At 43.2% G+C, this 25,180-nt stretch overlaps 1 protein-coding gene across 5 annotated transcripts in view; it reads right to left on the reverse strand.

The window, feature by feature from the left end:
* Window positions 1–1,248: 1,248 nt before the first annotated feature.
* Window positions 1,249–25,180, reverse strand: part of LOC140318412 (mitogen-activated protein kinase kinase kinase kinase 4) — a 56,240-nt gene continuing 32,308 nt past the window's right edge. The window contains exons 16-33 of one of the 5 annotated variants that reach the window (XM_072396224.1): window positions 24,365–24,685; window positions 22,222–22,356; window positions 21,929–22,063; window positions 20,327–20,397; window positions 18,470–18,549; window positions 16,186–16,271; window positions 15,873–15,967; window positions 15,282–15,366; window positions 14,264–14,428; window positions 13,541–13,643; window positions 13,259–13,411; window positions 13,043–13,186; window positions 12,723–12,857; window positions 12,514–12,614; window positions 11,781–11,930; window positions 7,367–7,526; window positions 6,993–7,132; window positions 1,249–6,131 (exon numbers count right to left, since the gene is read on the reverse strand). In XM_072396224.1, coding sequence (XP_072252325.1) covers window positions 6,048–6,131; window positions 6,993–7,132; window positions 7,367–7,526; window positions 11,781–11,930; window positions 12,514–12,614; window positions 12,723–12,857; window positions 13,043–13,186; window positions 13,259–13,411; window positions 13,541–13,643; window positions 14,264–14,428; window positions 15,282–15,366; window positions 15,873–15,967; window positions 16,186–16,271; window positions 18,470–18,549; window positions 20,327–20,397; window positions 21,929–22,063; window positions 22,222–22,356; window positions 24,365–24,685 — 2,343 coding nt within the window. In that variant the 3' untranslated portion in view covers window positions 1,249–6,047. Of the gene's footprint in view, window positions 6,132–6,992; window positions 7,133–7,366; window positions 7,527–11,780; window positions 11,931–12,513; window positions 12,615–12,722; window positions 12,858–13,042; window positions 13,187–13,258; window positions 13,415–13,540; window positions 13,644–14,263; window positions 14,429–15,281; window positions 15,367–15,872; window positions 15,968–16,185; window positions 16,272–18,469; window positions 18,550–20,326; window positions 20,398–21,928; window positions 22,064–22,221; window positions 22,357–24,364; window positions 24,686–25,180 lie in introns of those variants that run through there. The other 4 variants (XM_072396223.1, XM_072396226.1, XM_072396225.1 and 1 more) reach the window with 4 other exon arrangements.

Below are 25,180 nucleotides of genomic sequence, written 5' to 3' on the forward strand. Positions count from 1 at the left end.
TGGTCAGCTGTGACAGAGCAGAGCTTCAAAATGAAGAAGTTGGTGGAGCTGAAATGTGCAGAAGCAGATTCCTCACGTGTTAGGAGTTGCAGCAAAAGTTGAGCATCTGAGAGAACCATTAATGTGCACTTAAAGATCTTTAGGGATTAAAAACCAAAAATTAAATGTTAGCATCTGAAATAACAAAAAGATGGCTGAGGTGTCATGGCTGAAGTGTGGATGACCAAACCTCATCCAAGACTGGGAGACAGGAAACCTGCGACTGGTGCCAGTGAGTCGTCAGGGGGAAACCTGAGACTCAGAGAGGGACACAGACACACATGGAGACAGTGAGAGTTGAATACGCAATCTTAAAAACAGAGAACTGCTTCCCACACATATGCTAAACTGTTACACGAATAACCTCGGGTCTACAAAACCCAGCCTAACGACAGGTAAGACTGAATTTATATAGAGGCGAAGGTGGTAACAGATGAATAAAGTTGACACCAGTGGGGCAAACCGTGAACAAGTTCAAAGTTGTCCAGCAGAAACACGGCTTGTAAGACGCAACTCAGAAAGTCTGCCCAACATTAGGCTCAGTGGGTAAGGTGTCATTCGTTCACATTTTACTTTTAATACCTGTTAAGTAAGACATTAAAAATTATTTTTAAAAATACTTGAGTACACATGAAATTATGCGAAAAACGTCATAACCATGACATTAAAGAAAAATGAGCAGGTCTAAAATGTTGGTGAATATGTCATGAGAACTTAAACGTAACAGATTACATTACGTCACATACTTTGGTATAGAGAAGAGGTCATGGCCACCATGAACTCTTCTGTATACCAAATGTTTCCAGAGACGAATGTGAGGCCATCAGTCAGACAACACCCCTCAGATGTGGGCAGAGTTGCAATGAGGCACCATTTCATGTGTTGCTTTTCTTGTAAATTATAATGAGCGGCTTTGATTGTGATAATAGTGGAATTGATGTAAGCATCAGTAGTCATTATTATGAAAAAAGCTGCTGATCTCTGTGTTCCACCAACATCCAACAAGGACAAACACATCTTTTGTCACCCTGTCAGATGAATTGTGTTATTGAGACACAGCTCCGTGTCAGCGGGTCTCAGAAATGAATGAGTGCAGATTAAAGCTTTCTTTGAGTCACAGCCGGTATGAAGCTGTGTGTACAATGCAGTCATGTCAGCGAGGCCACGCTCCCTGTGATATCTCTGAAGAAAACAACAAAGCAGCACAACTCCATTCAACATGTTTATTTTGGTCTTAATGTCTTTTGCCTTTTTACATGGAAGTACGTTCACCTCAAAGCAGGAGGGGTACAGTATACGATGCATCAAACAAAGGTCCAGTGCAAACACAGAACAAAGTAACAAAAGAACCTTCAAGAATGATACAGATGGGGAAATATATATATATATATATATTCACATATATAAATATATCTAAGTATTTGGTCTTATATAATGTCAGCTTCTCTTAAGAACTGACAACTTTAAGGAGAACAACAATCATTTGGTTAAAAATTGGATAATATAGCTTGTTCACTGTTGGCTAAATCTTTGCTTTTTGTAAAATGTCCCACTTCAACAGAAAATACCAATCTGATATACGGCCTACTGGTGCTTTAGAATGCAGCAGGATGCTAGTTTTTGCCCATTAATAAAAGGTTAAATGAAGGTTTAACCTTATGAAAATATTCACCAAGAAACCCCTTCCTTATCACTTCCTCTGCCGACTTCGCTTCACAATGATCACTATCCAGATCTCTTTTAACATTTTAAACTGAAGCTCCACATCAAACATCCCTGTTCCTTTCATCTATTGACACTTGACTCAAACCAGCAGCTCCTTCCTCTATTTCTACCTTTCCTTTGAATTCTGGCTTACTGAACATCTATTCCGATGCGCTCCCACACAAGCAGTCGAAACAACACTGACAGACGTGCGTTTGTGCCCACAGTAGAGCACCTTTTCTGCATCACGCTTCATCCCACATCACCAAACAGCAAGAAATACCAGCAAAAATGACAATAAAGAATATTTTTTCTAATCTAAAAAAATAGCAAAGTGGCATCAGTTGAGATGATCTTTGTTGTGAAATTAATTCAACTGCGTCGACTCACGGAGCTGCTACTAAATATGAACTAAGAAGGACATTTTAATCTTTTGCCCAGCTTGCTTGATAGCTCTCAGCTAATTCGGTGACCAACAGAAATTAAAGAAGAACGCTAGAATGAGAGTGCAAAGCTGTGACGGATCAGAGCAGAGATTAAAAAAAAAATGGTGGTAGATGCTAGAGACTATTAAGGGAGAAGAAACAGAGAAAATGGAAATTCGCTGAAAGAAGAAACATTTTGAAGAAAGTGAGAGAAAAAAAATGTTGTGAGAAAGTTAGAGACGTGAGTCACCACTGGCCTGAAACAGAATCTATCATGAACTGAAGCAGTGGAAGGTGTGGGAGGAAATGCACTGATCTGCGCTCTCATTAGTGCTGCAGCCGCAGTGAAATGCTTAGCAACAGGGAGACAGAGAGACATAAGACACAAGTTTGGTTCTGATAATCAACGAAGGAAAAAAGTTTTCTGAAGTGTGAGGCTTTACATGTCAGAGGAATTTACTTTCTTAAGCTGTTACTTGATGCAGGACGGAGAATAATACAGGTAAAACCATCGGCTTTTGCTATTGTGCTGTCCAATCCAAGTTGGATATGATGGCATTATTCCAGAGAGCGACATTAACAAAGAAAATTCATTTCTTTTCTTAACAGACTGAACAATACAACTTTAGACTTTAGTGAACAGGCAGAAACTTACTTTTTCAAAATGGATATACTTCTAACAGTCATTACAAGACAATTAAAGGAATTACAAATTGAGGGAGAGCCAACATGTGCCAATGTGATATCATTTTGTAGAGTGATATCAGTGGCATTAAAAAACACAAAATTACTTTCAATAGCAGGGGTCCAACATCTATAATAATGTCATACAAATCTCTTTCAACTGAATTGGTTTTCAAGAGCAACAGAAGTAAGAGTTGTGGGCTTATTAAAAAAACAAATATATTCAAAATTTCATTTGGTTACTGAATATTTCTTTCTTTCTTTATAACGAGGACTAGATTAAGTCTGGCCTCCTGTTTGTCTGGACTCTTTAATGGCCAGGCTCTTGCTCAGGAACCTGGCCAAACCTACCAAGCCTACCAAGCCCAAACCAAATTTGTCACAATTCTAAAAAACATAAATTCAAACTGCTTTCTAAGTGCTTTTTGCCAAAACTTATTTTGTTCAAAATTTATCGCAATCTTTATTATCTGTCCAACACAACAAGCATTCAGAAACTTATGCTCATATCGTTATGTTATTTGTGAAAAGTGGCACATTTTTGGTGCATTTAGCCAAGCAGTTTTTATCAGCCATGTTAGCTAAAAATGTTAGCTAGAATCGGGGAGCTAGCAAAAGGTTCTAGTTGTTTTAGCCCATGTTAGCTATAAACAGTGAGTCTGTTAGCTTGTACAATACTGCAAGTTCACAACCATGTAATTTCATGCACTGTTGATGTGTTAAGCTATCTGTTTATTGTATGTCAGGAGAAAATGCTATTCATCGCGCTAAAACAAAAACATCAAGACATTTGATAAAAACTTTACAAGTCAGTGAGTTCATTTTCCAGTTTGAAATATTCTCACAGAACCAGCTGCAATATTTCTCTCAGGTGTAAAATAAAACCCTTAAAGTATCACTGAATATAAAACATTTTTGGCGCAATTTTGATAGCCACAAAGTTCAAGAGGAAATACATTGTAGAGAATTATGTAAAGCAAAATGAGCAGTTTAAGCTAAACCTCGTGGTTTGGCTTAAACTGTATGCTAACTGCTATCTGCAAATTGTAAATTCACATCTTATGGTAAAAATGAAAAATTTCTTTACTTTTACCAAACTTAACACAACCTTAATCTAAAACGTCGGCTATGAAATACACAAAATCTACAAACAGAACTTGCATATTCATCAGTCACGAGGGAATTTGCAGGCTGATATGTTGGTTGTCATCTTTTGTGCAGCGTCGTAATATACCTTGAACTGACCTCATTCTTTCTCATTCTTAGTATCACTATTAAATTCAAGGAAGCAAATACATTAAAACTTTCATTTTTGGTCTCTTGTTTGAAGTTCATTGTGGAAATGACAGAAATATAACTGAAAACAGAAAAATATTACCTGGGCATGTTTACCTTTCTAACCCAACTCATTGCAACTTCTCAAACTCAGGCTCAACAATAACTATAAGAAAAAAAGATAATTTCATCAAGTTGACCAGTCAGAAACATAGTGTAACAAATACTGATCAACAGCCAAAGGCTTGCAGTAATATCTTCAGTACTGTCTACAGAATGACTCAAACGTCTCTACTTTGAACCAACAGTCATTTAAAAGTATAACGTATAACAGAGAACATGGAAATGGCGGCAACTGTGCAAAACACCTGATACATATATAGACACCAGGAGAAAATCAACCAAAAACAGAATTAGCATTTCACCTTGAATGCTTTCAACCAGGTTGATGGAACCCAAACAAGAGCCTTCAAATATACTGTCAGTAGCTCATATTCATATTCACAAACATTCAAAGATCATGGAACTAACATGCATGTGCTCTGCTTTAGGATTGAATTTCACATTTATAAGCCTACAATCTATTATTCTGTACACATACATAAAGATGGCTTGTCGTTTTATAAAACATTTAGAAAACGGTTTACACAATTCTTTACATCTTAAGCTGTACAAGATAGATGGAAACCTGCAGAAACGCAACCATAGCCTGGAACTTTGTGTCTCTTTGTGTACAGCTTATTCTGTACTTTTATGGCAAACTGATGAGCTCTCTTGGTCCTTGTGCAGAAACAAAAAGATCTTATTCAGACTTGTGGTGGACGGGATGCTCACAGTGGAACAAAAGGGGGACTCGTGGAAATGCAGAGATCTGATTTCAGGCTAAAGAGTGAAAAAAACAAACTACTGCTTGGAAGTGAAATAAAATACATCCTAAAACTAAGGCAGCTACACCTTTACGACAGTGCTGTATCTAAAGGTTATCGACTGATCTGTGAATTGTAGAGTGACACTCACTTGCTGTCATCTGGAAATATCAAGTAAAAAGGATATACTTCTTATATCTACACTCTGGTTGTGCATACTCGAATAATGTCTGGAAAATAGGCCCAACATAAAGGTCAGGGATTACAGATCCTGTAAAACCTGAAATTCTGATTAAAGTGGAAATGAGGAAAACTAATCCTAACTACAGGCCTTCACAGAGATCAAACAGCTTTGAGGTATTACAAACAAACATGGCTGAAGTCGCAGAAGCAACAGGCGTATCTTAGCAGGGTCATTCCTAACACATCTCAACAGAATCTTTGAAAAGCCTGCTTGGTGGTCGTGGTGAGGAAGACTGGTGGACGGTTAAACACCAGAGAAGGTAACTTCACTGTCAAAGGGCTCGAATGACTATGCTCTTGTGATATGTCACGCTGTTTAAGGGAATAAAAGTGAGAGAGGGAGGTACTGACTACCAGCTGACACAACGGAATCCTTCAGGAACATAAAAGAGGGGGAACTGATCCAGGGAAGATGAGCTAAATGTTGTGGATGAACAGGATCCACGCATGTTAGGTCAGATGCTGATTAATATCCAAAAGTGCATTTGAAGCTTTCCTTCTGCTAGATAAGACGCAACATCGATCTAAAGCCAGCTGTCACTGAAAAGCTAGGGCTGCAGCTGAAGGAACGTTGAAACAGGCTTCAGTAGTCGAGGATGGAATGATGCATTCAAGCAGGAGGATTCGGATCAACTCATCCTTGGATTGCTACTCATTTACACGTCAGAAAAATGAACCGAGGACTGTTTGGCTGATCCTTGAATGGTGTCCCCTGTTCATGGAGATCGATGCGAGTCAACACAGAGAGGCATCATCAGGGCAGCCAGGCATAACGAGGACAGACTGATCCCAGGGCCAACAGGTCCAGCTGTTACCAGTTGAACAGCGAGTTCTGTCCCAGCGTCATGAAGTAAATCTGACTGCTGCCTCCCGACTGAACCGAAGCAAAGAACACCTGCAACAGGAAAGGGATCAGTGTTCAGGAGCTGCATTAAAATAACAACAGAAATATGGCGGGAGTTTGCCTGAAGTCAGGTTTCTGAAAGGCACAACTGAATCAGATGATACTGTGTTTCAGCGACTGAATGCAGAACATTTCATTCTGCTGGTTTATTACACAAACTAACGTTTCAGTGCTGTGCAAACGTCTCGAGCCACCCCTTCATTCCTTTAAATGTAGCTTCTAAACAGTCCAACTTTCTTGTAATCTTTCTAAGTGGGGCAGAGCAGTTGTTCTCCATACTTTCTAAAGATCTTCTGAAAAGTTTTTCTTTGTACACTGGCTTCTTTTCCACTCATTTTCCGTCCGCTTCTTGCACTGAACCATTTTTTGTTTGGAAAACCACTTGAAACTGACCTGGCGACTAGGAACAGTAGCGGTCTTGGGGTGGGCTTCCCAGAGCTCAGCAGTATTGAAGCAGTGTGGGATCATCTCTACAGAGAACGGGACAACAGGCAGCCAACATCCAAAGGAGAGCTTTGGGATGGAATGGAAAGATAAAGGGTGGCCCGAGACTTCTGCACAGTTCTGCATCTGAACATTTTAATGCCCTTTCTCATAAAAGAGTGCAGAATTATGACATCCTTGTAAAATAACTACTTTTATACTTCCTGTACACACTCGGGTGTTTCTGCATCATCAGTAATCAGAACACTTTCCTGCTGGAAAGTTGCTGATTTTTATTCACGGTGGTCGTGTGAACCCCGATACTTTTACCCGTCTTTCTCTTCTATTCCTCTTTTAGTCAATACTGAATCAGTCCATCATATCAGGGTATAGGGAGGTAGGGATGAAGTGTGAAAGTATCCCTCTCACCTTGTCATTCCGTTCACACAGGAACTTGAGCTTCTGGGCCTTTTTGTGCATGAAAACACCCTCCAGGTTCCCGGTGTTGGCCGACCTCAGCTCTATGGCCTTCTCCCCCCACCCCATCACCTGGTTGGACTGAAGGTAGGCTGGAGATAGACAGACAGACAGACACGGAGGTGTCCGTGAGAGGACTCACTGCAGTATGTCTTCCTACAGCTCATTTTTATGCTAAAAGAATGTCCAAGCTCCTGCACCCCCCTTATGTTTAGCCCAAACCTTCCCAGATGTTTCTCTGCAGCATCTGGTTCAGGTGAAGCTGCTGATCTGGATTGTTGCGCGTGTGAAAATGTGTGTTTAGTAAGTATGTATCTGGAAGTTACCAACAGACGCAGGCATCTCCCCCCACTGGAGCACCGTATCCTTGGTGATGCGGCCGTAGGTGTCAATGTACACGCCCTCGTCTTCGTAGCAAACCAGAACCTCTGTTCCGGCTTTGTTTGGCAAAATGATGATGGCGTGAGGACGGATGGAGCCCTGGATCTGTCACACAAACGCACGCCACAAACTTATTTCACGAAAGAAGCAAGAAAACAAAAGTATGCAAGATGCTACAAACTGAATATAAGGCACAACAACATAATTTTATTCTATTAACAGTCTGAAACTGCTGCCGGTGGTCTGTGAGCTGACATTACTGTGCAAACTCAATCATGAAGTTTATACAGTGGGTTACATGGTCTTTTCCCCACTGTGTTCATCCCCTCTTCTTTTAACAACAGTCAGTGAACATCTGGGAGCTGAGGAGACCAGCTGCTGAGAGATGCAGGCTAAGCTGCATGGTCCCTTCGGTCTGTAGTCTGGGGGGAATAAACTCCCTCTCCTCAGTGTGTCAGTGACTTCTAATTTTGATCCATCTGACCGCATCGGTTTTCCACTTTGCCTAAGTCCATTTTCAATTAGCTTTAGTCCAGAGAAAACAGCTGTGCTTCTCGATCATGTTCACATCTGGCTTCTTCTTTGCATGATAGAGCTTTAACCTGCGTTTGTGAATAAGACGGTGAGCTGTGTTCACAGACAGTGATTTCCGGGGTGTTCTGAGCCCAGGCAGTGATCTGAATGACAGAATCATTGTAGATTACTGAACATCTGCCCATCGTTACCACTGAGAGACTCTGCCTCTCTAAGGTGCTCTTTCTGACCTGTTGCACATGGACCTCATTAGTACCAACATGCTCTTCCAGCTGTTTCCATCCTTTTGTTGCCCTCATCCCAACTCTTCAGAGGCGGGTTGCTGCCATCAAATTCCAAGATGGGCGAATATTTATTCACAAAACAGTAAAAACAGTAAAAACAGTAAAAAAAAGTCTCACTTTCAACATTTAGCATGTTTTTCTTGTGAATATTTTTGAACATAATTAGTGATTTATTGAGATTTGAAGATCATTGCATTCTGTTTTGAAGTTACATTTCAGACTGTGCCCAAACTTTCTGGAATTGGGGTTATATTATAAACAGGTTTTATATCCACAAAACAGACACAAGTGTCAGGTTTCCAGCTATTGAATGTGGAACCGTTAGGTGGCAGAACACGCCTTTAAACACAGGAGAGACTTTTAAGAAGACAGTGACGGTATGGCCCTGCTGTCGACTCGGGATAACATTTATTCTAAAACTCATTTGTTCAAAACAAGTAAGTCAGCAGCTCTGAAAAAACCCATCGTCTAACAATGCAGAAATATAAACACTATAAAAGCAGCTCATCTAACAAAAAGAAAAGAAACTCGTTCTAAAACAGCACGTCGACGTCGGCTCAACTAATGAACTAACAGCTCCTCTTTCCTTCAAACAGAAAGTGGGCAGCAGTAATAACAGCAGATAAAGTTTGGGCCGGCTGACAGAAAAGGCGTAATGTTTCATACGTTACCAGAGTGTGAGCCACCACAATCCTGAGCATGAGAACAGGCATCCAGAGGCGCAACGCGATCTTAATCCTCTGCCTCGGAATCAGCATGCTTACATAGTTCTCAGGCAGCAACCGCAGATGCGTGTGAGAGCCCCTCTTTAAGTGAATGACTGCATTTTAGTGACAGACTAAGTGTGACCGGATCATTTGCTTTTAGCAGCACAGAGAAAACAGAAGTCACTGTTTGGGGTGAAAGGGTTTCAGAGAATGATGCGAGGAGGTGTGCGTGTGTGGAAATGTGAGTGTATCAGAGTGTGGCTGCAGAAGGAAGGAAAAGAAAGTGAGAGTGGCTTTAAAAGCGTGCGAGTCTGCAGGAGAGCTCGACTGTGTGTGGAAGAGAGAAAAGGAAAAAAGGAGAAGGAGCAGGGTGGCAGCAGCAGCAGTATAAGGCACCGGTGTAGTGGGCAGCTGAGTGCGAACTCGCTTAATATACCAGAGAGGGGGGGGGCAGTTTTTTTTGTTTTTTTTTCAACAGGAACAAGAGCAGGTCAACACACACACACACACACAGAGTTAATGATCGCAGGAGAACGAGGACAGCACGGAGGTATTTTTAGAGCTTATTTCGCTCCAACTCCCCCTTGCTTACAAAAAGTAGCACACATTAGAGGTGGCTGGGCCAGTGTGTGTGTGTGTGTATAAGCGTGTGCATGTTCTGGTATTCATCATTCTCCCTTCACAGAAAACTTTGGTTACGAAACGATTTATTTATTTATTTATTTTTTAAATCTATGAATTTACTGAGTTTTGCTGGGACACTTCAAACCAGACATCAGCTTAATCTTAATCAGAAGAGCACAAAGATATGATCACACACTTCTCACATGGGTGCCAGTCGGGGAAAAAACAGATAAATGACACCTTCGAGGCTATGATTAAACCAGACGACACCGTTTGGTTCACCCACGCAGCAGAATGAGCCAACAACAAAACTCCAAACAACCACCATCTCCACTGTTGTCTCCAGCTCCTCCAGTTGTTGTTGGAAACATATTTTACCGGAAGTGTCAGAATGGGAATGTGACGATGACTCAGCAGCGAGCTGTACATGCCCACATACAGCAGGGGAGCGAAAAAGAAAGAAGGATGACCCGCTCTGTCTCTACTTCCACCGCCAGTGGGCGTTTTGTTCACACATGAAAAAGCACAGTGGTTCCCACCAGCATTCAAACCTTTCAGAAGATGAAAATAGCTCACGTTAGACCGACTTTCACAAGTTCCCCAAACTCAAATATGATGGATTTTAATGATAAAAGTTTGACGGACATTAACGACACAGCGTGTATGCTAACTTTAGTCACTAAATGTAGTCGCTATCCTATCGTATGCGAGATGAAATTGGTCAATTTCAGAGTGAGAGAATGCCGACAGCCCCGCCGTTTGTGGCAGTTCATACCTGAAACTGTTGGTCCATCACTCAGTGATTCATGTGTACTTCATTCAACAGGAGATACGGTTTGATTGAGCTAATCTGATGCCCTTCAGCGAACAAGAATTCATCATCAACAGGTGACATTTACTAAAAATGTTAACATTTCTCATGAAATAATGACTCAATAAACATTTCCCACATGTCAGCAGAAAGATCTCCTACTTCTGAGCTGTGCGCCGGTGCTTTATTTATAACTTTATTTCATAGTTACGTTGTCTCAAAGATACAGGCTTCTGTCCAATAAGCTTTCAGGTACAATTCTCCAGCTCCAAATAAGTCAACTGTCCAAATATGCTCACTTCCAGTTCCAGAAACACCGAATGCAAAACTCAAGGCTTCAAAACAGGAGTTAACAAGCCAAAGAGTGAGGTCAGGACGGCTCCGTCCATTAGTTTATGTGGTTGCTCATGGAGCACCCAGAAGAACATTAGCATTCCAGTGATTTAGAACAGCTCTCCCATTAAAGCAGGCTTCCTGTATGCCAACAGCTAATTCTAAAGACCAGCAACAACGCTTCGCAAGATCCTCAGAAGTAAATGTTAAAACGTAACGGTAATGAAAGTTCGAACCCCAGAGGAGCTTTAAAACATGAGTCACAACGCTCCGCGCAGGGAGGAAGTGGGGGAGAAAAAGGAAGAAAATCTGGAGAGAAAGAGCAAATGAACAATAGTACGTTGGATGGCAGCGTGGGAGGAAGAGTGGAGAAGAGAACAGTATTTGACAGCTACGGGCTATTGTATATGAGTGAGAGGTGGAGGAAGATGAACAGAGAGGAGAGCAATGACTGACAACTGGAGGCAGGAGGCGGAGGAGGAGGAGGAGGTTCCAAGAGACTGAGATGATGGGGTTGACTGACAGAGAGGCAAAATAAAGTCAGCTTTAACAGAGAGCTCCAACTACAGTGAGATTATCTGTATCATATGCAGCTTCAGAGATCACAGACCTCTTCACTCAAAGATCTCTACATATGCACAACTCTCTAAAGTGCAGCATTACTGCAGGCTGCAGGCTTAGTTGTGGTCCCCAGAGTTTCTGAAAGTAGAATGAAGGCAGAGGCTTCAGTTATCAGGCCCCTCTCTGTGGAACCATGATGCTCCTCTCCTCACTCTGCTCTCTTTTCTCTCCGTGTACACGTGACTTTATTGTTGTCATTAACCTGTGTTTCTCTGTCTCAGCGGGTATCCCTGGTCTGGTGTGATGGTGCTTGCTGTCCCCTCTTTCCTGTCCTCTCAACCCCCAGCCGGTCGAGGGTTGAATGGAAGAGAAGGTTTGATGCGATCCTTTGCTTTCCTTAGCAAAGCAGCTTTTTTCAAATTGGCCTTTTATGAATATGAGATACATGTTCCCTACATCTATGGTCAGATGTTAGAACAGTAAAGAGAACAGAATGAATGCTTACGTGTGTGGGCAGGTAGAGATCATACGGCGTTCCAGAGTCGACATCGATGGCGTGGAACCCAGACAAAGAGCCGTAGATGACCTTTAACCTTTGTCCTTCCTCCACTGTCAGGTCCACAGAAAGCGGTCTTTGAGGCAGGGACCTAAAGGACTGGATGTGAACAGTCAGAGAAGTCAGTACTGGATAGTGTGAACACTTTAAGAGGCGTTCACGGTTTCAAACTAAAACTCAAACCTGCGACATTAGCAGTCTACCTGGAACTGTTTCGCTCGTAATTACTCAACAACCGACTTTCACAATTTGAAAATGACACCCCGGGACAGTCACGCTATCTCTTCCACGGGGTATATTTTTGTCTCTTTCTAAAGAGAGAGGGTTAAACTAGACAGCAGAGAAGATAAAGTAGCTCAGGCCACAGAGGACAAATATAAATGGGACACAGCTCTGCTGAGAATCGTAGCCTCGATGTGTCCCGTCTGTGGAAGTGACCCAATTCCATTTTTCTTTTCTGTCGACATCTGTCAGCAAAATGTAGCAAGACAAAAGACAAAGGAAGGGAGTGGGATGAAGCAGTCGCTGACGCAAGCTCGTCAAAGGATGACACAGAGGTCATGAGGAGAAGGACAGACTGGTCAGTGCCACCCTCCTCAGAGCCAAGATGAAGACCTCCTCTCTGCGCTCCCTGACAACACTGAGAAAAAAGAAGTTTCTATGTTCTTCAGACGCCACCAACCTTGAAAGCCATGAATTTGTGGTAGGGTTTTGGGGCCCAGGCGTACACCTCCACAGCATTCTTCAACGCAATCACTAGGAACTTAATCTTCTCGTAACGCACTGGGAAAACAAACAAAAGGCGGACAAAGAGATGTTAAAGAGGGGCTTCTAACGGAACAGTGCTTGTTATCTAAATGCTTCAATGTACGCTTTGCTGTGTGGACTTACCCACTTTGTAGTGTACACAGCCCTCCAAGTCACCCACAGAGGTCCAGCCCTGTCTCTTCTCCACCTCTGGGTCATTGTGGAGAATCTTATTCCTCAACCAGGACAGGTAGTAGAGGCGCAGCTTGTTTTTTTTACCTACAGAAGAGACAGCGGGTGAATCCTGCTTCTAAGAAAGCAGCGACTGAGCAAAAAGCAGCAGAACATGCTAAAAACATCTCGTATATGCATTTGCACACAACTTTGGAACATCTGAAGGGTCAATTTTTCTTCTTCCCAACATTATTCAACGTTATTCTGCTTTAGGTTGTGGTGGCGCTTACCTGATATTGTAATCAGGACATTGAGCCCCTCCAGTACGTCCATCTGCTGAAACCTTCGCCTGCTGATGAGTGAGTAAACTTTCCCCTGACCACTTCGATCCAGCAGCCACAGGCCATTTTCTGTCCCCACCAACAGATTCACCCCTGCAGAGACGAGCAGATATTCAAACAACATGCAGTACAGAAGCAGCGCAATTCTGATACAAAACTACAAACCCCATAGTCCAGCACAGAGAATTTCGGCGTTGAATTTCTTCTTGTACTTGCGGATCTCTGGAGTGTCGCTCTGTGGTCGAATGTTGGTTGGGTTCACATTCACCACAGAGCCCTTCCTGTGGTTCTCTCTCTTGAATGGCTCACCCTTACTGCCTGCTGTAGAGGCACGGAAAGAGAAACAGAGTTTTGTCTCGTTCGTCTAACAGAAAACTGTCCACACGGCTCAGTCTCTGGGTGTGCACTGCATGTTTATACTGCTGCGCTGCGTGTGGATGGACTCACTGGGGCTCTGTGGTGGCGATGATATGGGGATCAATCTTGGGTCGATGAAGGACAGGAAGGAGGAGGAGGAGGAGGTGCTTTTGCCAGTAGGACTGCTCATAGCCTGATGACAGATATTCAGAGTTTTAGTGTTCGGATTGCCTCAAAGTTTCACTGAGTGCAAAAAACAAATCATCAGACGTTCTTCATATGGTATCGCAGTCTGGCAGCGGGACTCATTCATGAGGACAGATTAAATGTGAGGTTGGCCGAACAAACACCTCTGAGCTTCTGACTGCCACTACTCTTAAACTGAGGCACCACCGCCCCCTGCTGGATAAATGTGACCAATGCAGCGACCCAGGTTTTCATCTTTCGACACTGAAAACAATCATGGGGGCACGCTGACCTCTGATGCTGATAAATAAAGCTGCATCAGAACCTCTCTCTGATCTATATACGCTTTTAAAAGCAGCATCATCAAAGGGACACGTACTGATAACCCTGAGACAGTTCTCAACCCTTTTTGACATTCATCAGCGCCAGAATTAATCAGTCGACGCTTTCTCTACCTGACTTTTTGAACGGAATGTGTCACTCCATGCATTAGTGAAAGACAACTACGGAAGAAGTGGAAGTGGAATTAATCACTTGGTAAAATTCAGATGGTGCCTGTGTGTGTTTATTTGAAATGAGTCAGGTCTTCTCATTTGTTAAGTCAGACATTGGTTTGGTTAAACTCACATGCAGGTCTTGCAGTGTGGGGGACCCGGGGGCCGTGGGTGACAGCGAGTAGCTGAGTTCGTGTGTGCGCTGGTGGCTCAGTGCGTTATGTGTCGGACTGGAGGAGGAGATTTTCTGCAGAAGGTCTGGCAGCAGGTAGGTCTCATCTGAACCCAACCGAGAAATCTACAGAAGAATTAAGAGTCGTAAGTTGGGACGCCGGATGGGCCTTTTTGCAAGATGGAGCTGCAGGAAGTCTGTGTTAGAAGAAAAAAACAAAAGAGCTCCAGACTCTGACTAATTGGTCCGTCTGCATTTTGCAACTCGTCAGACTTGGAAAAAAAAAAACCCGCCCCAGTGTTTTTTTTGTAATGTTATGAAACCAGGAGGTCAGTGTGAGACTGGAAAATTGAAGCCAGACCTTCGTCTTATTCATCATAAGAACACCAGTGACGGTGCGGGGCGTCATCTGTGCCAGCAGCCAACTGTACTTTCACTGTGCTCAGCCACTGAAACTATGGTGTATTTTAAAAAAGCAGAGTGCGTGTGGGAAGCGATCAAGGCAGGAATCAACTAATTAGTCTGCAGAAGAGACCGAGAGGACGATTGCATTCAGAACATCCAACTACACAGACAAAGAAGAGCTGCCAAGTGAGTCCAAGTGAGGACACAATGTGCGTGCAGTTCATTGGTGATGAGCCCCTACAGGGATTCATATTCAAAGATTTATTTTCTTCTCAGAAAGTACAGCTCTACTCTTGTTTGGTTATTTCTGTAGAGTTTCTGCTCGTGACTGAACCATTTATATATAAGTCACACAAGTCAAGACTGGAACAAATAAGAAAACGTTGCATTAGTCGATGCCCAGCATCTGTGCTGCTTGTGGGGAAAGTCTGAGAGTGCAGATTAAAAACATTTGCAGCTCCTAACTGCCCTCTTTGTGGTACTGAACATGGCGTTGGAAATTCTAGTATTGTGACACACCTATCATAGCGATTTGGCTCATCATAGCGTGTGCATGTCTGTGTGTGGAAAGCACCTGGTTGAAATTGTGGTGGGGTTGCAGGACGATGCCGTCAGGTATTCCTCGGAAGTACTTCCCTTTTCCATTGGACAGCCCAGACCTTGAAGCACACACGTGCACATTTTAGACCAGTCTGACTGCAGGCGTTGCATAAACAATTCGGAATGAGAGCAACAAGTCCTCAAGATCGGTGCAAAGACAAGACAAGACAGATTTTCTCTGCATGATCAGCAGAGCCTAATGAGGCAGCGCCGGTGAAAACTGTGTCAGTCCTCACCAGAAACAGTCGGGAAGTTTATTTGAACAGTCTTAAACGCTTTGGGATTAAACTTGATATTCAGCAGAACACAGCACCATGCAGACCTCCTCAGTACATGCAGCAGATTTCAGAACAAGCACAGTTACCTTCAGCTTACTTTCTGCCAAAGATTCTTGCACATTTCTTACTGTAACAAGTCAGGATTCATAACTGTGGAGTCGCTCAGTTCCTCCGTGCGTTTACAACTGTTGGATTATTTTGTTTTTGCTTATAGTTGAAGGAACAATCAGGTGGAACTGTTGCCAGTGCAGCATGAACTGTAACTATAAAAGTTAAGAATACTCCACCTGTGTCTTTCTTCATCATCGCTGCTGCCAACCTCATCACTGGAAGAGGAGTATTCCGTGGCCTTGTTAAGCCGCCCCACAGCAGGTTTTAGTCCCTGTGTGAAAGGGTGAGAGGGTTAAAAACACAGAACTGTGCAGATCTTACTGGATACACTCGTACATTAATTTACTATTACAGCAGAAAATGGGCTAGTTGTTTTATACCGTGCAGTCAACAAGACATGAAGAGCGTATTTCCACACCAAAAACTAGCGAGTACCGTTTTCTTTGATTACACAGTAGTATTAAGTGGGGGAAGAAAAGAAGGTTTTACTTGAGCATGTCCGCTGGTTGTGCTTTCTGTCTTCTTCTGCTGATGCAGACGGTGCTGCAGGAGAGGACTTTCCAGTTTGAAGTAGCCTGAGAAACACACACACATGATCACATTAGTGGAAGTCATTCAGTGTGTGAAACGTCTAAACTCGATGGTACTAATATTAAAGGGTATATCATATTTACACTGACTCCGTAGCTTGAATTGAAGAAGGAAATAAAAATATTCGGTTACAACTACCAAGAATTCAGAAGCATCAGAATTACAGTATCTGTGACTCCATCTTGTTTTATGCTGCTGAGATGTACAACTCAGATATTTGGGGGACGGATCGCATTCGACTGTAACATGAGTTACTCTCATGTCTAATCTGCCCTGGAGCCAGCAGCAGAAGAAGAAGAAGAAGAAGCAGTAGCCGGCACTGGCAGTAAGGTACGAACAAATTGGCGGCAAACCAAAACCATGTTCAGCAGCAGAGATACGAAATGTCACTGGACGCAGCTTTTTGTGCAGTAAAGGACTGAAATCTGACGCAGAGTTTGCAACTTCTCTTCTGGGCTGGTAGATCAAAAGCTTAAGTTGTCAACACTGAGGATGCAGCTTATGTTATAGCTACAACTTTACTCAGCTGATTCCACAATGCTGCACACATTGATGCGGTGCTGAGGCACCTCCCCCTGTTTGGTATGTATGAATCACCAAAAAGGAACAGCGGAGGGTTAATAAGGATGCCTTTTTTGCACAAACAAAGCAGGACCCATATTTGAATAGTGCTACATCGTTATGTTTACCTTCCATGTTTACATATGTTTGCTACCATGTGTAAAAGTGGCTGTGTTGTGTGTGGCCTGAACAGTTCTCTGCAGGAAGATCAAACTAACTTATGCCTGTCTTAGAGGTAGAGGTTACTCAGCTGTCATCGAGTCATTTTTTTCAGTCTGAATAAAAGGAGTCAGTAATGAATCGAGAGGAACCAGAGCAAATGAAGAAGAGAAGAAGAAGCTGGCTCCCTCGGTGGTCATTCCTTCACTTTCCTCACCACTTTACTGAAAAACTGTTGGGTGCTGGTTGGTAGTGTGCGGTGGCTTTTTGTTTTTTTCACTGCAGCCAGCCAACTCCTGCAGCTGAAAACAATGCTGATGAGGGCAAATTTATCCAAACAGTAATTATGTAGCTGGTGAAGCCAAAACAATGGACTGAAATAAAGCTGTAGTCTCTTCAAGCAGCCCCTTTCAAACTTCTCAAAGTAACTCGCATTGTGCTGTTGGTGTAAAAAACGTAGACAGTTCAGATAGCAAGAATTTTGAGAGTTGGCTGCTAAACAGTCTTTGCCACATTGGCTTCATGACTGAGCTCGAGTTTGGAAGGCTGAGATTATTGTTTCTTAGCACAAAACAGGAAAAGGCCACTGTTTTCCCCTCACATACCAAGAGCATCCGGCGGTGGCAGAGTATGAGAAGCCGAGAAAGTCGTTTAAAAGGGGAAACATCTTCTTTGCAAAGCAGTCCACTGAAAACAAAGCCTTAACCCTGGGAAATATTTACAGACACGAGAAAGACCTTTCACCAACAGCAGTTCCCCTCAGCTCCACCAGCATCTGTTCCTTTTTTTCAGTCCAGTGTTTTGGGGCTACTAAAGAAAGGCAGAGGCTACCAACCAACTACATCATCACAGCTATTGCAGTCGGTTTTAAATTAGATTAGGGAATGCCTCGAATATCCTTTAAAACAGCAATACACAGTGGTTCAAAGAGGTAGCGTAGGTAGAGTGGGTTTTTCTGTTTTTCTGTGCTGTAAAGGGAGCAGATGAAGGCCTTTGTAGAAGAGTGGAGCTGCGTGAGCCTCGAGGAGGATCTCTGATCTGTGGCTCCGAACAAAGAAGGCCGAGGCCAGCTGCTAAACTGAGTGGGAGGCATCAAAAACTGTCTCTTTCCAACGGTATGCAAAGGGCAACTTGAAATCCTGAATTTAATCTCCCCCAGCTTCAACAATCCCATCCTATCTATCTATCTCACATCCATGTGAAAACGAGGTCTGGGCTATAACAGCAAGGTGCGATATGCACATTCAAAATGGAATTTAAAGGTCAGCACATGTGCTTTCTTATTTTTGTCACAAGGGAACCCAAACAAAAGATAAGACTCTATTCTTGGGAGCCAGAATAAAACAAACAGGGCCTTCAGTCTTCTGACAGAACTACTCGTTTCGTCCGGCGTCGGAGATTTACAGCTTATATTTTCGGGGTTGGTTTTCTTCATTCGCACAGAGGACAAAGTGGCACAGACCTGGGTGGTTGCTGCTCGGAGAGGAGAGTCCTCGGGTCGCAGACCTTCCACTCTTGTCTGCCGCAGATGCTGGACTGCCACTAGATGGAGAGAGAAACACACCGAGACTTTGTCAGAATTCAAAAACGAGAGGTGCAGAGAGAGATTTATGTGTCCAAATATAGAGTACATCCTCCGCGCTCTCACTGCAAAGACCTCATCAAATTCTGTCTTATCCAAACCAATAATCCAAGCTAAACTACTCTGATCCAGCCGTGACCAGCTGTTCTCTCATGCTGAATGCAAATAAACTGATCTGGAGTCTGATTAAGACTCTCACAATAATAACTCAGAAAATAGCTGTGACAAAGAACCGCCTCATTCACAGCATGAATACAATCCCAAAGATAACTCGTAAGGTGCGTGCACTCCCATTCTACGTAGGATTAATGTTATTTGGGTTTCTAATTGCACCCAGTTTGTTGGACAGGCAGTTACAGTGTCCTGTAATGATGTTAAACTATCCCTACGTGTATGTTGAGTACTGCTACTCTATTTTGTGGGCATCTATATGAAGAAACTATATAATCCTGCTGAAAAGTGTCATTAACAGGGCAGAATACAGAGGGTACTTATGTCAAAGAAGGAGTGCAATGATATGCAAATGTATACCCTAATATACAATTTCTATGCCTGCTTAATCCAACTCAGGGTCGTGGGGGGCTGGAGCCTATCCCAGCTGTCATGGGGGTTGAGGCGGCGTACACCCTGGACAGGTCTCCAGACCATCACGGGGTCACACAGAGACAAACAACCATCCACTCCCTGGGACAATTTAGAGTCACCAATTAACCTAACATTCGTGTTTCTATGAAGGTGGGAGGAAGCCGGAACCCACGCATACACGGGGAGAACATGCAAACTCCACACAGAAAGGCTCCAGCTGGGATTTGAAGAAAAAAAAAGCATCACTTCTTTTCCTGATGATATCCTGCAAAATGCCTCTAACATTACGATCAAACTCTACGCAACTGACCGATGTTGAATAAAAGCTGGATTGTCAAATAACTGACAGAAAAATCAATAATTCAACTGACAGACATTAATCAAATGATGACATTTTTACTGTCAAACTTAACCGGAATACAAATGCCCCTTTATGCCAACAGAAAGCTGAAAACAAGAACTTAAAATCAACCCCTTCAGACTAGAACTCCTCCTTAAATTAAGTTGTGATAATTCCCAGCTGAGGGACTATGTTAAGCATGTAACCAAAGAAGCTTTGCAGTTTCAGAAAAAAACCTGTGTCAAGTGACGCATACAGATGCCTTTTTGGACGTGAGCTCCCACAGAGCCTGAAGTCGGAAGCCTCGGTTAACAAAGAAAGATCAGAACCACCGCTGTAGTACCGGTGATCTCTGATTCAGGATTTAGGTTTTGTCGAGTCAGCAGGCGTAAAGAAAGCCACTCAGTTTACCTACAACAGACGTGGAGTAACATTAGCTGCCATTTAGAATTGGTTTTCTAACCATTAACTGGATATAACATCCACTTTCCTTCTGCTCTGTTGTGAAGGAAACATCATTACTGTGAACGTTCACCGTAAAAAGGAAAGCTGATAGTTGCTATATTTGTTGGGATGCAGTGGGTCCAACACACATTTTTGACAGAAAAGAGTCTTTATGCTGAAATATTTTGATTAGAGAGCTGACACTGAACAGAAGCCAAATCAAAGCAATGAGCTAAAAGACTCTAAAGTGACCAAGTGAATGGAAATGCTGGTGGATAACAGCGGTAGCATGTGGAGGCACCGTGGAATATCTGTGGATGGATTAAAAACAAACGCTCCACCATGCATCTCATGTAATGGTTCAATACCTTGAAGCCGTCCTCTTGTGTCCCATCACCAGCTCTCTCGAGTAAAATTTAGAAGTAGTGCGCTCGGGTACCTGAAAGGCAAAAGCAATAAAACGTGTATAAAAACAGATAGAAAGAGGATAAAAAGATCCTCTCTTGGGGTTTGAGAATGCTCGTGAGCCCTTAACAGGAACCTTACATCCAGCAGGGCATGGAAGCATGGTTTCTGCTGTTAAGAAACCTTTAGTGCAATAAAAACTTTAATAACCCACAGGGAGATGTTCAGTACTGAAAGACTAATGAGACCAACTACTCGGCTGTGACTGCACATTTTAGAGAAGTTCCTCTAAATACATCAAGCCCACGTCCTAATCTAACACAGAGTTCCGAGTCTCCTCTGACCTTTTTAAACGAAAGCTGCGCATCTTTATATGACAATAACGTGTTCCCCGCCAGCTACAAATCATTGCTTTTTTTCAACAGGATTTTTGTTCGGCCTTTGATTCTTTGTCAGACTCAGTTCGGCTAACCAGCTGGCAGCCTTCTGACCGCGCACATCCGGGGTCACATGACACGGTCACAAAGAGGAAGACACACCCGACAGAGCAGGAAGAGAGCTGTGGGAATACCTATCATCCTTCTGACAAGTTGCCCACATCCTGCATCTGCCTGCAACCGCCTCGAACGAACACACCCCCCCCCCACACACACACACACAAACACAGAGCAAGCATGCCGTTTGCTGCTTCCTCTCTCCTCTACTGCTGTGATATACTCACACAGAGTTTTTCTCTTTCGCTGATGATTACAACCCTTTAGTAGGGATTTCGAGGCTGGGGCATGAGACTACTCAGCTGTTAAATTGTTTGTATTCAGACAGAAGTAGAAAAAGAGAATCATAAATGCCTGTCTTTAGTGGGTAAAAGCCAAGAATTTATGATTTTTAGTGCTGCTGGTCCCTTAAAGAAACATTTTCCCAGCCACTTTGTTGGTTTAAAGCAGCTCCAGCCACCAAACTGTAAGAGAGAGGATTGAGTTATTAGCTGCTTCATCGACTCCATATGGCCTCCTCTTAGTTCAGCAACATAACATAGCAAACAGGCCGCCTTACTGGGCTCCCCTCCTCTCTCTGTAGTAGTTATTAGTTGTTTTATCAACTCCATATGGGGCTCTCTTAGCAAATATACCTGCCAGCATATTCTCTATAAAACACTTAGCAGGGAAGCCAGTGAATGTGTTTTTGAGGATGTGTGGTGTTGCTTAGTTAGAGACATGTTGTAACAGACTTTGAGGTAAAACCACAAGCTGAAGCACGCACACACACACACACATACACACACACACACACACAGAACACCGCAACTTTACATGGGCCTCGTGCAGCACTTCCTTAGCTTGGTATGACTAGAATACAAGATGTTTAACACACATTAGGTCAGGCCCATGTGACGCAGACTGAGTCCTGTGACTGGCATGACAAAAACAACAACTTCCTCTTATGATGGCAGCCAGGAAAACAAAACGCACATCTGGTAAATTTATGCCTCATTTATGTCTGAGGTGAAACCTGCCGGCACTGAAACCGCATGTTTTTCACAGGCTGCCAGAACAGATGACACTCACCTTCGGTGGAGTGTCGGCATCCCAGAAGACGCTGTCAGTTTGGGAAAAGGGGGAAAACGGCGACAAGGGGGAGATGGCCATATCCGACATAGAGCTGCTGTGAGGGGTGTCTCGACTGGAGCGAAGATTGGCATTCTGGGAAAAAAATCAAACAGAAAATGTCAAATCTGTGAACATGTGTGACAGAGAAATGGTTTTTGTGTAGCTTAACACTTCAAGCATCATTACCCAAGTCGTTAGAGTGGCAAAACAGTGAGTGTGCATGTGTGTGTGATGGGATGCAGCGCACACACCTGGTTGAAGTGAGCTCTCTGCATGGCTGGGGTGCAAGGACTGGAGCTGCTTCCAGAGCCCAGCCTCGAGTGCATCTGGCTGGGCAGACCGGCAGCCAAAAGCGCCCTGGCTAAGTTTGATTCCTGGAGCTCCATCTAAAACATAAAACCGCCCATCAGACAGACTCATTTCAGTGCGTGATCGGGCCTCACGGAGACCGACTTAGCTGAAAGTGGGTCATCCGAGATCACTAAAGAGTCTGCAAGTATGGCATGTTTTAAAGTGAAGAAGAAGAAAAATGATGAATGAGCAAATGAAAAATAAGTTAAAATGAATTCAGTTGGAGAATAAGCTGTTTTTTGGATTATGACATAAACGCAGTGTCATGCATCCATATTTAGAATTCACATTTCTATACATATAACCTCAGAGCAAATACTGTTACTGACAACGGCAACCATGGTGCTCATCTATCGGCCTCCATCGAGCTGTTGGCCTACTGATGTGGTATCTATGCTTAAAGACTGACCTTTTTCAACACAGTTTTTGGTTTTCGAACACGCCGCTTTCTAAATGACTGCTTAATCAGGCAGCCTCTTTTAACCGAACACGCATGGAAATTCTAGAAAAGTTGGGACGCTGTGTAAAATGTGGATAACAACAGAATGAGATGATTTGCAAATCTCATAAACCAGTATTTCACTCACAAAAGAGCACAGAAAAACATGCAACATTTCATCATTTTATGAAAAATGTTCACTCATATTGAATTTGATGGCAGCTTGGTGTCTTATAAAGTTGGCACAGGACCGTGTTCACCACTGTGTAGCTTCCCCTCTTCCTTTAACAAGGGTCTATAAATGTCTAAGGACTGAAGAAACTAGTTTCTGGACCTTAGGGAGAGGAATACTGTCCTGTTCTTGCTGCTCAGCAGTCCTGGCTTTGTGAATGCAGAGGATGTCTTAAATTGGTCAAAGATTTGGAAGGCAAGCAGGCCTGTCCAGCACCCGGACTCCTTTACTACGAAGCCCTGCTGTTGGAATAGATGCAGTATGAGGTGCAGCTTTGTCTTGGTGGGAAATGCGAGGCCTTCTCTGATAAAGACAGCGTCTGGAGGGGAGCATATGTTGCTCTAAAACCTGTATTTACCTTTCAGCATTGATGGAGCCTTTCCAGGTGTGTCCATAGACACTATTGCCCCCCCACACCGTCAGTTTCACAGGTTTTTGAACAGCTAGCAACAAGCTGGATGATTGCTCTCCTCTTTCGATGACATAGTGTACCGCTGATGATGGAATATTTGAAGGTCATTTTCACATTGAGGAAGATTATTCTGAAATTGTTCCAAATTACCGAACCTCCACTAAATGTTGCTTCTGAGAGAATCTGCCTCTCTAAAGTGCTCTTTTTAGATAATTTTACTAATCTCCACTTACTCTCCCAGCCTTTTGCTCAGCCTGCTCCAGCGGTTTCAGATTTGATGACATGTTTTGAGATGCCATCAGTGCCTCTGCCCTCTGTTGTGAACAGGAAATTGTTTCATGAGATTTGTAAAACAATACATTCTGTTTACATTTGACACAGCATCCCAACTTTTTTGGCATCGGGTTGGCACATAATTCTGGAGATGGCCGAGGGCGGTTTCTCTCCTATTACGGTTTCTCGTGTGGTTTAGCAACTGTGTAAAGAAGAGAGAGCACAGGAACCGTTCTCTGTCTCCTCAATTAGCATCTGCTGTCGCGTATTCACAATGACACAGAAAGTCTGAACCAGATAAGATCATCACACCCACAAAAGAAGTCTGCAGACTTTATAGTTCTTACACCTGGGGCAAAAATCGGAAATCTAACTGCTGTCAGGATGTTTACAAATGAGAATAACAGTACCAGACACTGCCCACACTGCTTCCTTGGCTAATTTGAGCTATTCAAGAGCATTTCTTTTTTGGTTTCTTTCTTCAGGTCAGTCAAGTATGATCAGGGTGAGTTGGGCAAACCATGCAAAACAGCGACAGCAAGGAGGGCGAAGAGCAACTGAATATATATGAAAAAGATGTTAAGCTCAACAGAAGTAACGTGAAGTGACACCAACAAAGACACACAGTAAGATGTGGGATGTGGAGGTGATAAAAGTAGCTAGACTGTGGAGGAAAGCAGGGTTTACCGCGGTGCGCTGGCTGTTTGCAGGGCGGCTGGGCGAGGCAGCGGCAGCAGCACTAGCAGCTTTGTTCCCACTGACGACTGTTAGCTTCTGGACAGCAGCCACAGGCGTTTCTCTCTGCCTCTGCCTCTCCTTCTCTCTGTGTCTGTGGTCGTGCTGCAGTGACAGCAGCTGGGTTTGGTCTTTGGGCAGGGTGCGGTGGGACCTCCTGCCCGCTGAGGGCTGCTGATGCTGGGCCAGAGGCTGAGGCTTAGCTTGCGGCTGCAGCTGCGGCTGGGAATGTTGGGCCTTATGCTGAAGCAGCTGGTTAGGAGCCACGGCTCTCTATGTAGCAAACACGAAAAGCACACAAACAAACTGACGAAGCCTCATGTGTCCGTTTGAAATAGAATGCAGGTATAACCACTGTGTGGTGAGGTGACAGTGTCACACAATCAGCTCCGAATGCTTCCTACAAGATTAAAAGATTACTCAGTGACATTAATCAAATCGAAAAATGCAGATTAATCACCTCATTTTCCTATTTGACATTTGTGATCATCTTATTCATCAGTAATAAATGCGTGTGATTTAATGTACATTTAGTTTTTGTTCTATATATACATAACTTATCTAATAGTTTTTAATATAAACAGAAATAAGAAAGGATACGTCATCACAGATTAAGCTTAAAAAGACAAACAGAACGTACTACGCTGTAGTATGCAGACTGAAGGAAGGACATGTATAACGTACTAATTATTATTTAACATACATGCAACTGCTTTCTCACTGTGAGGGCACCACATTTTTGTGGATGAGTCAATAGCAAATGTCAGT

This window comes from Leuresthes tenuis, unplaced genomic scaffold (genome assembly GCF_036924035.1).
Source record: "Leuresthes tenuis unplaced genomic scaffold, fLeuTen1.0.hap1 SCAF_11, whole genome shotgun sequence".
Classification (NCBI taxonomy): Eukaryota; Metazoa; Chordata; class Actinopteri; order Atheriniformes; family Atherinopsidae; genus Leuresthes; species Leuresthes tenuis.